The 13,276-nt window shown below is 47.1% G+C and overlaps 1 protein-coding gene across 3 annotated transcripts in view; it reads left to right on the forward strand.

Annotated features, from left to right (window-relative positions):
• CDH17 (cadherin 17) overlaps positions 1–13,276 on the forward strand; it is a 91,155-nt gene that overhangs the window by 59,186 nt on the left and 18,693 nt on the right. For all 3 annotated transcript variants that reach the window (XM_031439328.2, XM_010976007.3, XM_031439327.2), the window contains 3 exons: positions 2,897–3,112; positions 6,962–7,038; positions 9,012–9,203. In XM_031439328.2, coding sequence (XP_031295188.2) covers positions 2,897–3,112; positions 6,962–7,038; positions 9,012–9,203 — 485 coding nt within the window. The remainder of the gene's footprint in view (positions 1–2,896; positions 3,113–6,961; positions 7,039–9,011; positions 9,204–13,276) is intronic.

Below are 13,276 nucleotides of genomic sequence, written 5' to 3' on the forward strand. Positions count from 1 at the left end.
TGGAGGCTACCTACTGTCAGCGTGTCCTGCTTAGTTCCTCTCTTTTTCATTTATTCCATTTCTTGCAGCAACAGGAAGAGCTGAATGACGGGTTTGAAGGATTTTAGTTAATTATAAGGAAGAATTTTCTAACAGTGACAGCAGCGTGACAATGGAATTTGTGACAATAGCCAAGGAACACTTATAGCTTCATGCTTTGTGGAAATCTAGAGTGGTCTGTGGTGCTGAGCGAAGGCAGAAGAACTCTGAAGACCTTTGTAGACGCTACCTCTAGTCTCTGCATAGGGACTAACATTTAGTGTTATCTGTGGCTGCATGACAAATTGCCCCCAAAGTTAGCAGCTTAAAACAACAAATATTTATCATCTTGCAGTTTCTGTGAGTCAGGAGTCTAGGTGGTGCCTTTGACTCAGAGGGAGAGCTTAGTGAGAGAGAAAGAAAGAGGGCAGGCTCGAAAAATGGCAAGTGAGATGGAAGCCAGCCTTTTCATAGCCTAATCTTGGAAGTGACATCCCCTCATTTTTGCCACATTCCATTCGTGGGAAGTGAGTCGCTAGGCCCAGCTCGCACTCAGAACGAGGAGGTTACACCAGGGCACCCCCACTGGGAGTCAGGGTGCTGGAAGCCGCGGTAGAGGCTGCCTGCCTCATCTGGGAAGAGCACAGTACTGGTTTCCTGAGACAGGTGAGGAAGTCATTGTTGGTCGAATAAATCGTTCAGGAGCTCGGCATGCTCTTTGCCTCTCTAAAAGTGAGAATTTATCTTGTAACAATATTTCACAAAGTCTTGACTTTGGACCCAATAGACCAGGAATTCTTATAAATCAACACAGACTGAATCTATTCTATATATGTAACCTAAAAAGGGTGCAAAAATACCTCTGCCCTTTGGGGGCTTACTGTCCAGCACAGTAAAATACTGAACCATTACTTAGTATGTGTATAGTCTCCTGGTTGGTGTCTTATATTAGCCAGAGTCTCATGGGACCCATACTCCCAAGTGTCAGTAACACCGACATTGATTCTGAAATCCTGCTTGCTGTCAAGACCACCTCCGTGTTCGCACAGGAAGTCAGCCTCTCGTAAAAGCCCTGCCTCCCGAGAGTATTTCTGAGTGCCCAGGGGATGCCGTGTCCACCTCGGAGCCCATCTGGGCTGCCATTTGGTCCTGGCCCTTGCCACTGAGAGACACGGCCCTCCTTTCACGAAGTTCCCTGCTCCCCCCGGGGAGGGGGCAGCCCTCCTGGAATTTCCCTGTCATTGATGTCAGCAGTCTTCCTGGTGCCTGTGACAGCTGGAGCTTTCCTGTGGAGCCAGAGAACAGGGTCCCCTGTGTTCTGCCCACTTGTGGAGGGGAAAGCTTCAAAGCAGGGCTGCTCAGACACCAAACAGTCACAGAATTTAGTACGACACTTTCATTCCAGCGCACAGAAGCTTTTCTTACAGGGGTAGATGCATGTCCCAAAGGTGACTTTTTTGGGATGGATTCAGAAATAGCACCTGCTCCTACGCTAGATACGTGTTCTCTTCTGCTCCTCCTCCCCAGCCCCAGAGATGCGTCTGCACGTGCCTGCTCCGTTACAGACATAACATGGGGACTTCCGTTCCTCCTCCTCCGCAAAACCCTGCAAACTTCCGTGTAAAGCAGTGGCTGCAAAGTAATGTGAGGGAAAGGGTGGAACTGAGCTCCACAAGTGGGGGGTGTACATATTTACGTTTAAGCCCCCACCTGGGAGTCTTGCTTCATGTAGAGCAACCCATGACCTCCGTTTCACAGAGCACGATGATCCGGCCCCTTTCCGGCCTCACTCACCCAGAGCTGGGTGGAGCCCGCAGTCACGGCCGGACTTCTGGAACTGCCTGGACCGAGACGCTCACAGAAATAAAACTTAGGGCCATAAAGTGCAGCAAGGCGGAGAGGCTGCCTGAATGCTCGCTGCCCCGAGCTGTCTTTATCTTTGGGGTGGAGCCCGTCTCTGCGGTTGTTCCACAGATTTGCTTGGAGCGTGTCTGTGTTTAGTTATGGCGTTTGCCTTGTGCATTCGTGTCTGAGGGCGGCTGCAACAAATTACCACACACTCAGTGGCTTCAAACAATAGAAGTTTATTCATTCCCAGTTCTGGAAGCTAGAAGTCTGACATCAAGGAACCAGCTAGGGGAGAACGCTTTTTTGCCTCTTCTGGCTTCTGGTGGCTCCTTGGTTGCTACTGGCAGCATCACTCCATTCTCTGTCCCCTCCTTCATGTCACCTCCTCCTCCCTGGGTGTCTCTGTGTCTCCTCTTCTTATTATTAAGAACACCAATCACTAGGCTTAGGACCCACACCAACTCCAGGACGATTTCATCTCAGGATCCTGAATTGTGTCCTCCCCAAATTCATATGGTGAAGGCCTAACCCCCAGCACCTCAAAGGGTGACAATGTTTTAGAGACGGGGTCTTTGAGGGGGTTATGTGATTAAGTTACATGATGTTATTAGTGTGGTCTTAATCCAATATGACTGGTGTCCTCCTAAGAGGAGAAAATCTGGACACAGACAAGCACAGGGAAGACCGAGTGAAAATGCACGGAGTACACAGCCGTCTACAAGCCAAGGAGAGCCGTCTCAGAAGACATCAGCTCTGCTGACACCGCGACCTCCGACCTCCAGTCTCCTCTCTTGTGCCAAAGCCAGCCCGTCCGTAGTACTGGGTCGTGGCAGCCTTAGCAGACAGATACGCTGCTCAGCACGCTGCACTGTGGGGAGGGCTAGAAAAACCAACCTCAGGCTAAGAACTGCAGCCTGCTACTCAGTTACTTACAATGCTTTCTAGGGACCTGCTTCCCCAGAGAAAGCATTTTTTAACTGATTGAAAAAGAACCTGTAATGAATGGGTTTCCTTCTTTCCTTGTCTCCAGGGAGCAGCATTGGGACGTTCACTGCTCATGACATGGATGAAGAAAACACTGTCAACAGCCTTTTAGGGTACAGACTTGTGGACCAAACCCCCACAGTTCCCAGAGACGGGCTCTTTCTGGTCGAAGCCTACTTGGGAACAGTCAAGTTAGCCGAGCAGTCCTTGAGGAAGCGAGACGCGCCGCAGTACAACTTGACAGTCGAGGTGTCTGACAAAGGTCGGTGTCACCTTCACCAGGTCAGGAGTGAAAACCTTGTTTTTCTTCTAGTTGTGATTTGTTTGCCCGCTCTGAACCTGGGCGCATCACAGAAGGATGCCATTTAAGAGTTCTTGCTTCCTGTGTAGGACACACCCGCGGCACAGAGCCAGCTGGTCCGACATGGCGATGGCCAGAGTCGCTGCTCAGGCAACATCCTTGTGTTGGTCTCCTGAGAAGCAGATACCAAGAGGGGATTTAATATATAAGATTTTATTAGGGGAATTGCCTATGAGAAAAAATGGGAAGGAATACAGAGAAGGCTGGGAAAGCCTCAATGCAAGCCTGACCCTGAATGAAGGAGAGGGGAGGAAGGCGGTGGGAAGACCCCAGACCACTAAGCAGTCAAAGGGAAGCTCGGCGAGGTCACTGGGGAGTCTAAAACTGGCCATCGAAGGAGTCTGTGATCTCAGAAGCAGGCCTTCCTTCGCCTGCCTGCCTTGCTCAGTCACTGGCTGGGGCAGCCTGGGGGAAGCAAGGCCTTGGCACAAATGTGGTGAAGCTGGGGGCAGCCCGGGGGAAGCAAGGCCTTGACACAAATGTGCTGAAGCTGGGGGCAGCCTGGGGGAAGCAAGGCCTTGGCACAAATGTGCTGAAGCTGGGGGCAGCCCGGGGGAAGCAAGGCCTTGGCACAAGTGTGGTGATGCGCATTTGTGTTTCAGAGCACAGCAGCACGTCCTCAGTTAAGCCCCCTGTTGCTGGGCGTCGGCAAGGCACGTTGTCACGGCCCCCAGGATCACAAACAAGGAAATTGGTTGTATTTCCCAAGCCTACCTTCAGGCTCAGAGGATTCTCCTGTATGAAAGGGCAGGAAAAAAAGAAAAAGTATCTTTGGGGAAGTATTGTCTTCTCCTTTTAGCTTCTAGTGGACCATCGGATGGTATCAGGAGACATTCTCCTTACTCCTTATACAATTGCAAAGCAAGTGGTTCTTAATCTTGGTAAAGTCATGAGACCCTTTGAGAATCTGATGAAAACTATGAATTCCTCAACAAACACACACGTTCTCAGACCAACTGCACAGACACAAACATATATGAACTTGGGGACAGGCCTATTTTAGGGTCATAAATACTCCGAGGTTAAGAACCTTTCTTTGAGTTAACTGGCACTGACTCGTAGATTACCAAACACTTCAGTAATTGCTATGCTAGGAGACAGAGATCATACAGGTGTGGCGAAGAGCCTCATTTCATATAGTGCTTCACATTTTTTTTCTTTATACAGATGTTGATGTGCTGAAGAGAACTGGGGTTTAGCAGGCTCCCAAAACAGAAAGTTTGAGACATAGTCACTTGGCAAATATTGAGGGCCTCCCATAATGGCTAGCATTGTAAGAGGTCTGACAGACGTGTGCGTAATAAATCATCCCTGCCCACGATGAGCTGACAGGTTCGCACCATTAACCATCCATTCTTTCAGTGGTTATTGAGCAGTGACCTTGTCGGAGGCACCATTCAGGGTACTGGGGATACACAGATAAGACCCAATGTCTGTCCTCAAAGGATGCTCGTGGTGGAGGAGATGGACATAAGTAAATTACTGGAAATGTGTCCGAGGTAGCCCACGAAGGCGGTGAGTGGTCAGGGGAGAGGGAGACAGAGCAGATCAGGCTTTCAGGAAGAGTGGTCATTGATCTGAGTCCTGAAGGATGAATATGACAGGTTACAAAACGGTATAGAGGCATCTAGGGGAGGAGAAGTCCCATGTACAAATGCATGGGCACCTGAAGCGGTCTGAGGCTATCAGGGGCACAAAGTGGAAGTAAGATCACAAATTGTCTGTGTACTTGAGTGCGTCTATAGAACATAGGGGCCCCAGATTATAAAATCTATTTATATATAAATAGATACGTGTGTCGAGAGGATTAAACATGCAGTTGTGTACTGCAGAAAATTAGACGCTAGGCTGCAATTAACATAGTTTTACAGAAAATCAGGGAAGGTCTGTTAGTCAGGGGGCTCACTGCTGGCCCAAATGAGATGTGTGCAGAGCAGGGAGCCAGTGAGCTCAGGCCTGGGACCTCCTGAAGTTCTTCAGCCATTCCCGCTGTCTACAGGTGTCATGGGGACTGGATGCAGCTTTAATTAACATCCACTTATGTATATGTGTATATATATATATTTTATTGAAGTATAGTCAGTTACAGTGTGTCAGTTTCTGTTGTACAGCATAATGTCTGAGTCATCATTTATTTATAATACTATTATTAGATTCTAAGTTTAAAAGGAGGGAGGGTATAGCTCAGTGGTAGAGTGTGTGCTTAGCATGCATGAGATCCTGGGTTCAATCCCCAGTATCTCCATTAAAAATAAATTAATAAATAAACCTAATTAACCCCCCCCCCAAATCGAAAAATAAATAAGTTAATTTAAAATAAGAGTTTGAAGAAGGGGTTATTTGTGAAGGCTGTGGTTAGGATTATGGGGAACCAGCAGGAGGTGTGCCATACGATGGACAGTGGACCGCCTTTCTCACTCCAAAGTGAGGAGGGGCGAGGGGAAGGACCAGACCTGTGCCTGGGCCTGTGGAAGAGGCTGCTGGAAGTGGGGGGACTGCGCCCTGACCCTGTCCCTCCTGCCCTGCCTCAGCTCTCCTGACAGTGCTCCCACTGGAAGAACCCAACTGTTCCCCAGGGGCCAGGATGCCCACCTATGCAGTTCCCAAGGTCAGCCTCCCGGGCACAGAGCAGGATGAAGGGTGAAGAGTGGGTGGAGACGGCAAAGGAGCACATGGATTTGAATTCTGGGTCGACCACTAGTTAGTTGTATGACCTTGAGCAGGTTCCCTACTTCTCTGTCCCTTGGCTTCCTCATTTGTGAACTAAATGAGAATGATAATAGCACCTACATCGTAGAGTTAGAATGAGGATGCAATGAGTCACGCAAGCTGAGCATGGAGGGCTAACTGTTATGATGAGAACCCTTGTTCGGTTGCTACCTACATTCTGTAGATAAACTGACTACCGCACAGAGACCTTGAGTGACACGCCCAAGCTCTCACACATCTGATGAGTATCAGAGACAGAATTCAGACTCTGGGGCTCCAGAGCCCAGAGCCTCAGCTATTGTACTGTACCCTACTTCATGGTTAGAGCAATGGCGACCCCAACAAAAAACCATCATGTTGTTTCTAGTTCTGGATATTTTCCTGGGCACCCCATCACGACCTGTACCCATGCTCATCTTGGACCCAGGTTGAACCTGTTGTTTCTGACAGGGTCTCTGAAATGTCAGACGCACCCCTCAAAGCCTGTGCTACTTCCCCAGAGTTCTGAGAGCTACCCCTGCCTCTGTAGCCTGGGCAGCCAGGCCTTTTGAAGGGGGCTAGTTGAGCCCTTCCATGCTCATGTGGGTCTTCCCATCGTGGGGACAGAGGTGATACAGGACAGTCAGTGCTGGAAGTGCTCAGAGAAGGAAAGCCAGCCAGTGGGATGCTCAGGGAAGACTCTCCAGCAGGATAGTTTTGCACTGGGCTTTGAAGGCTGCGTGAGTTTCACTAGTCAGAAAAGAGGCTGCTTCATAGGTAAGACGCTGTCTTGTTCAGGAAAAAGCCTTATCAAGGAGGAGGGTGCAGAGGGAGTGGGAACCCAGGGGAGTCTCTCACAGGCTTTCTTCAGCCTCCCCTTGGTGGCCAGCTCGTGGACACAGGTGGGGAGCAGAGAAGCCCCTCGCCACATAAATCACATGTCAGTAGTCAAATTATGGCTGTGGTGGTCACTTCGCTTGCCAGTTTTTTTCTCCTTGCAGATTTCTGATTTCAATGCGTGATTTTCAGTGAAAGGTTTTGTAACATGACTTTGATTTCCAGATTTCAAGACCTTCTGCCATGTGCAAGTCAACATTATTGATATCAACGATCAGATCCCCATCTTTGAAAAATCAGATGTGAGTAGTTGTTACCTTGTTTTTCTTAATGTTGTTCATATTACCTGACCCCTACCTCTGGAATAAAGACAAACAGTAGTTAGGGGAAATGCCAGATTTAACATCTTAGTCAATGCACTGGTGACAAACTTGGGCGTCATCTTCAGTGGAAATCTTCGGGGAACAATAACGTTCACTGTTAACAATATCTGGGAGCGTCTGTTTATAAACTTCTGCCCATGGCTCATTTATTGCCAGGACTGCTTAAAAGCTACAACCACAATCTTTGTCAAATTGAGAGGAGTTGAGCGGCTGCTTGCAGCTTGTCATTCTGTATTTTGTGTGTAGTAGGACAATAAATGGATGACTGTGAGATCTCAAAGAAGCATTTTTAGTCAAAATTGAAAATTTGGAATCCTGGCAGTTTAAACTCATTTTGCAATAATTGGATAAGAAAAAAGGGGAAGAAAAATTAATCTTTGGCTTATGCCAAAAAAAAAAAAAGTGCTCAAGACATCAGCAGGAATTAGAAGAACTGGGAAAAAGAACAGGAGAAAGAAGATCAGTTGAGTACATCAAGTAGATTCAAGTTTACTTACTGTTAATGTGGGCTTGAAACTTGGCAGTGGTTTTTATCATTGCTTCCCCTGAAAGGGACGTCTCTATTTATTCTGGAGGAGAGAGAGGCTCTTGTGACTAGGTTGTTACGTTTGAAGTCAGTTATGAAGCAGCCCAGAGCCTTGGGATGATGCTCATAAATCAAAAGAGGGATAAGAGTGACAAAAAAAGAGAACTGATTTATGGGAGGGCCTGGGGAGGTAAAAGGTGTGGCTGGATGTAACTTGTGTAAGAGGCACTGAGGCTAAGCAAACACGAGAGCAAGAGCCTGTTGCTTCTCTGCTTCCGTTCTCGTGGGCATTTGATCCTTTCCGCGTGTTGTGTTTCCTTGCATTGCATCTAGACAGTGTTATTAGACTGAGCATCAGAATCCAGCTTTGGGATTCTTCGAGCTTAGAAATGCAAACTGGGCTCTGGGAAGAGTGAGTCCACTTCTTCCATTGCCGTGGTCCTCCCTCAGACCCTGCCTGTTACCATCTTCATGATCGAGATGCCAAGAGACAGGACATGGGGGGGTCCTCAGAGGGGGAGTGGGAGGTGGTCTAGGCTGGCGGTTAAGAGCACTGGCTTTGGAGTTGAACAAGCATGGATTGGAGTCCTAGCTCTGTGACTCAGCAGCTGTGTGGTCGTGGGGGGGTTTACCTCGCCAATTCTTTGTCCTTCTGTCAAGTGGAGATGATAATGTCGCTACTCAGCAGGGGATTTTGTTTTGCTGCTTACGTTTTTGATGAGCACTATTATGTGCTAGGTGTTCAAGGGCTTTCTATGCATTACCTCTGTAAATCCCCACCGCAAACACGAAGTAGGTTCTGTTATTATTATTTTATCATCATCATCATCATCTCCAATGGACAGGTGGTGAACCAGACACTTAAAGAAATTAGATCACTTACCTCAAGTCACCCCGCTAGTAAGTGGCAAGCCTAGGATTCCTACCGAGGCCATTTGACTCCAAAGTTCAGATTCTTAACCATTGTTTCTTGGTGGTTTAAGAATTAATCAAAACAATGTGTGTAAAGTGTCCGCCACACTGCGGACACTCAGTACAGAGAAGCTGTTGATTTATCTCATTACTGTCATAATGATAAATACAGGTATTAAACGTATTGGAGTGGGAGGGAGAATCTGTTTTAGAATCCTGCTGGTAGCTCTCTGAGACCTTGTGTTTCTCGGCACAATGGACAACAGTCTGCAAGTAGGACTGATGTCAAAATCAGCTGCAACCTACTCATCAGGAGGGAAGACGTGCTCGGTAAGTACTGATGCAAACTCGGACTTGGTCCGTTCTGAAACCAGCGAGACGAGTTTGCCCTGTGGCAGTTGTACTTGGTGACAGTGGACACACTCACCGTTTCCTTCCCCGGCTTCCGTCCTAGTATGGAAACCTAACGCTGGCTGAAGACACAGCAGTTGGATCCACCATCTTAACCATCCAGGCCACCGATGCGGATGAACCGCACACTGGGAGCTCCAAAATCCTGTATCGAGTTACGCAGGGAGACAGTGAAGGATGCTTGGAGATTGACACAGATCCCCAGACCAATGCTGGATATGTCAAAGTTAAAAAGGTAAATGGCCCATTTACGGAGTTTGTCTTTTCTGAAGATTAATGTATGATGGACCATTCAAGGACCTGTAAGTGGAGGTGACGTGTTAGCAGTGACCGTCAGGCATGTGATGGACTCCTGGAGCATTCTCAGTCACTCCTGTCCTTCCGAAAGACAGAAGGCAGGATTCTCATTCTGGGTCTGTCACTGACGGACCAAGTAACCTTTGCAGAGCATGGTAGAATTGCCATATGAAATATATAAAATATAGGATGAATAATTTTTTAGTATAAATATGTCCCATGCAATACTTGGGAGATGCTAGTACTAAAACATTGCTTGTTGTTTATCTGAAACTATGTAACCAGGTGTTCTGCATTTTTATTTGCTAAATCTGGGGCGAGGTGGTGCTCAGGGCTTTACTTCTCCCTTTGCAAATGTGGGGTGTTCGACTGGATGAACCCTGTAAGTCCTTTAGGCTTTAGGCACTTTGTTCTTTTTTTTTTTTAAATTGAAGTACAGTCCGTTTACAACGTTGTGTTAGTGTCTGGTGTACAGCATAGTGATTCAGTTATACACATATACATGGATATATATTCCTTTTCATATTCTTTTTCATTACAGGCTATTACAAGGTATTTAGTATAATTCCTTGTGCTCTACAGTGGGACCTTGTTAATTGTCTATTTTATATATAGTAGTTAGTATCTGCTAATTCCAAACTCCCAATTTATCCCTCCTCACCCCCTTTCCCCTCTGGTAACCATAAGTTTGTTTTCTATTAGACCTTTTATTCTAATGGGCCAGCCATAGACTCCTCTTTAATAATGACTGGAAATTGGTAGATCCCCTTTCAAGTTTTCTTGGACAAGTTTATCCTTTCACGCCTTCTTCCCCGCCCACCCCGTGCTTTTACGGTATGGCAAAGTCCACTGGCTCTTGCTTCGTCCCTCCCTTTGTAAGCACTGGGTGGTCTGGAGCCAAAATCTTGGTCAGCGTAGAACCTGCTTCTTTATAGAGGGTCTTCCCGTCCTTCCCTTGAGCTACTCCCATCCCCCACTGTGTATACCTGAAGCTTGACCCTTTTCTCCACGCTGCCTCATTTGTGCTTTGGAGCATGTAAACCGTTTACCAGATGACTCAATAGGAGGCGGCACTCAATGCTATCCGATAGATTTAGAATTAAGAGGGGTCCGAGTTACAGCAAGAGAGACTCTGCCAGCCTGGCTGAACGCTGAAGGTTTGCCGTGCAGCGAGCTGGAGGCTGCCGAAGAAGACTCGCTGATACCACGAAACCTCTCTGGACGATTACTTTGCTAATTCACAAACCTTCTAGAGCAGCTGGAGGCAGTGCCAACTCCAAGCCTGTAGTAGTGGCCTCAGGGGTGTGGATCTCTGATGAGGACCTTCCAAATGCTAAGTGACAACCAGCCCTGAGGTGTGGATTCTTGATTAGGATAAACCACCAACTGTTAGCCCACTGCCCCTCGGGTGTCCGTGTGACCTATGTATGTATTTATACAGGTTTTAGTATTTTAAATCAGTTAGATTCTGTTGTGTGGTTTGCTGTGTATGACTTCGCCTTTACTTCTAGTTCCCTCCCCATCAAGCCATCGGGGACCGCCACTGCTTTAGGACCATGTGTTAATCATTCTTAAAAAATTGTAAATCCCAATGTAAACTATTTTAATTCCTGATATTGTATAATACACACAGTATTTATTTTGTAATTGGTCAAATAATCAAATGTAAAGTGTACTTCTGTGCATGCTAATCATTTTTAAGTTTTTTTAAAAAAATTGTAAAAAACACATAGCATAAAATATACCCTCTTAAATTTGAAGTGTATAGTACGGTATTGTTAACTGTGTGTACCTCGCCATAGGTCTTAGGTTTTTCATTTTCCTTGAGTGAACACACAACATCCCGCTTCCCCCTCCCCTAACTCCTGGCAACCACCATTCTACTTTCTGTTTTTGTAAGTTTAATTATTCCACATACATCAGATAAGTGGGCTTACACAGTGTTTGTCCTCCTGTGACTGGCTCGTTTGACTTACTGTGAGGTCCTCAAACTTCTTCCTTGCCATAGTATGCGAAAGGATTTCCTCCTGTTTTGAAAGCTGTGGATTTTCCATTGTATGTATACATCACATTTCTCTGCTGATGGGCGTTTAGGTTGTGTCTGTCTCTTGGCTACTGTGAATAATGCTGCAGTGAAGATGGGGGTGCATATATTCTGATTTCAGGGGTTTTTTTGGGGATATATACCCAGAAAAGGGATTCCTGGATCATATTTTGGTTCTAGTTGTAATTTTTTGAGAAACCCCCATTCTGTCTTGCGTAGCAGCCGCACCGTTTTACATTTCCACCAACAGATCAGAAGGGTGTTTTCTCCCACTCCACAGACTGCCTTTTTGTGCTCCCAGCTGTTTCCTTTGCAATGCTGAAGATTTTTAATTTGATGTAGTTTTTTTTTTTTTTGTCCAGAAACTAAGTTTCTTAATCTCAATTCTATCAGCAACTGTTCATGTGAGGTTCAAAAGTGCTAACTGCAGGTCAAATTCACAGAGGAACCCATTCTCCAAACTGAAGCCCCTTTTGCTTCAGGAAGGGCCTCTGCACACCCTCCTTGGCTTCTCACGTGGACTCTGCGGGCGGCAGATGTAAGACGCACTGTGCAGCTGCGGTGCAGGCCCACGACCAGCCACAGTCAGGCCCCTCCGTGATGGCAGGGCTGGGAACTTGACCTCAGGCTCTGGCTTCGTTTGGGAAATGATTTCTGTTGGGTCCTGGCATTGCCATTTACTAGCTCTGTGTCCTCGACCAAATGTTGTAACCCCTCAGACCTTAATTTTCTGATCTAAAATATGGTGCAATGGTAGCATCTTCTTGATGAGGATGTTGGAGGATTGAATGCAAAAGTACACGTATAGCTCTCAACACAGCACCCAGCAGCAGCAGTAAACTTAATAAATGTCCAGCATTATCTTAACTCTGATCAGTGAGAGTGAGGGCAGAATCTGGGGTTCTGCGTGTGGCCAGATGTGCTTTCCCCTCTTGCCAAGGGGCCAGACTTGCCTAATGCAAGAGTCAGATGGTGCCCACCGGGGACTGCTGACCCAGCCTCTCCATGGGAGGGCCTGGGAATCAGTCATTTTAGCCAGTGCCCTGCACAGAGATAGAACACTCCTGTGTTTCCCGTTACTCTTGCCCTCTTACTGAGCTTCACTTTTGATGTCACATTTCCACACATCCAGCAGTTCTCCAACCCCAGCCTGGTGTCCTCCAATTTAACTCTGACACTGTCTACCTGGAGAGGGCATCAGATCCCACCAGTTAAGGGCTCAGTCCCTTCAGAAGCCAGTTGCAAGTCCCAGGTTGTCACCTGTACTTCTGACCCACTGGCTGTAAATTGGAGGTTCCCATGATTCCCTCCTTGGGTTTGATCACTTGCTAGAACAGCTCACACAGCTCAAGGAATATGTTTATCAATTTATTATATAATAAAGGATGTGATAAAGGATACAGGTGAACAGCCAGATGAAGAGGTACATAGGGTGAGGTCTGGGAGGGTCCCAAGAGCAGGAGCTTTTGTCTCCATGCAGTTGGAATGTGTTTCACTTTCCCGGCACTTGGATGTGTTCACTAACCCAGAAGCTCTCTGAACCCCTTGCTCTGAGGATTTTTATTGAGGCTTCATTATGTAGACATGACTGATCATTAACCCAACCTCTAGCCCTTCTCCCCTTCCCGGGGGCTGGGGTGGGACCGAAAGTCCCAAGCTCCTAATCTTGGCTGGGTCTTTCTGGTAACCAGCTCCCATCCTGAAGCCATCCAAGGAGCCCACCAAGAGTCACCTCTTTAGAACAAAAGGCCCTCCTATCACCCAGGAAAGTCCAAGGAACTCGGTGGCAGCGAATAGGGGCAGAGACCAATATATATATTTTTTCTACTATTTCACAAGCCCCAAGTGGTGCTTAGGATTAAACAAGTTTTAGAAGTGCAGTCCTCTCTATGTTTGCTGCTGCCCAAAGCTCTGGCCTCTTATGTCATCATGGTCACTTCCTGGGGCCAAGCGGGGGTCAGGAGCCA

The sequence above is a fragment of the Camelus dromedarius genome, chromosome 20 (genome assembly GCF_036321535.1).
Source record: "Camelus dromedarius isolate mCamDro1 chromosome 20, mCamDro1.pat, whole genome shotgun sequence".
NCBI classification, from domain to species: domain Eukaryota; kingdom Metazoa; phylum Chordata; class Mammalia; order Artiodactyla; family Camelidae; genus Camelus; species Camelus dromedarius.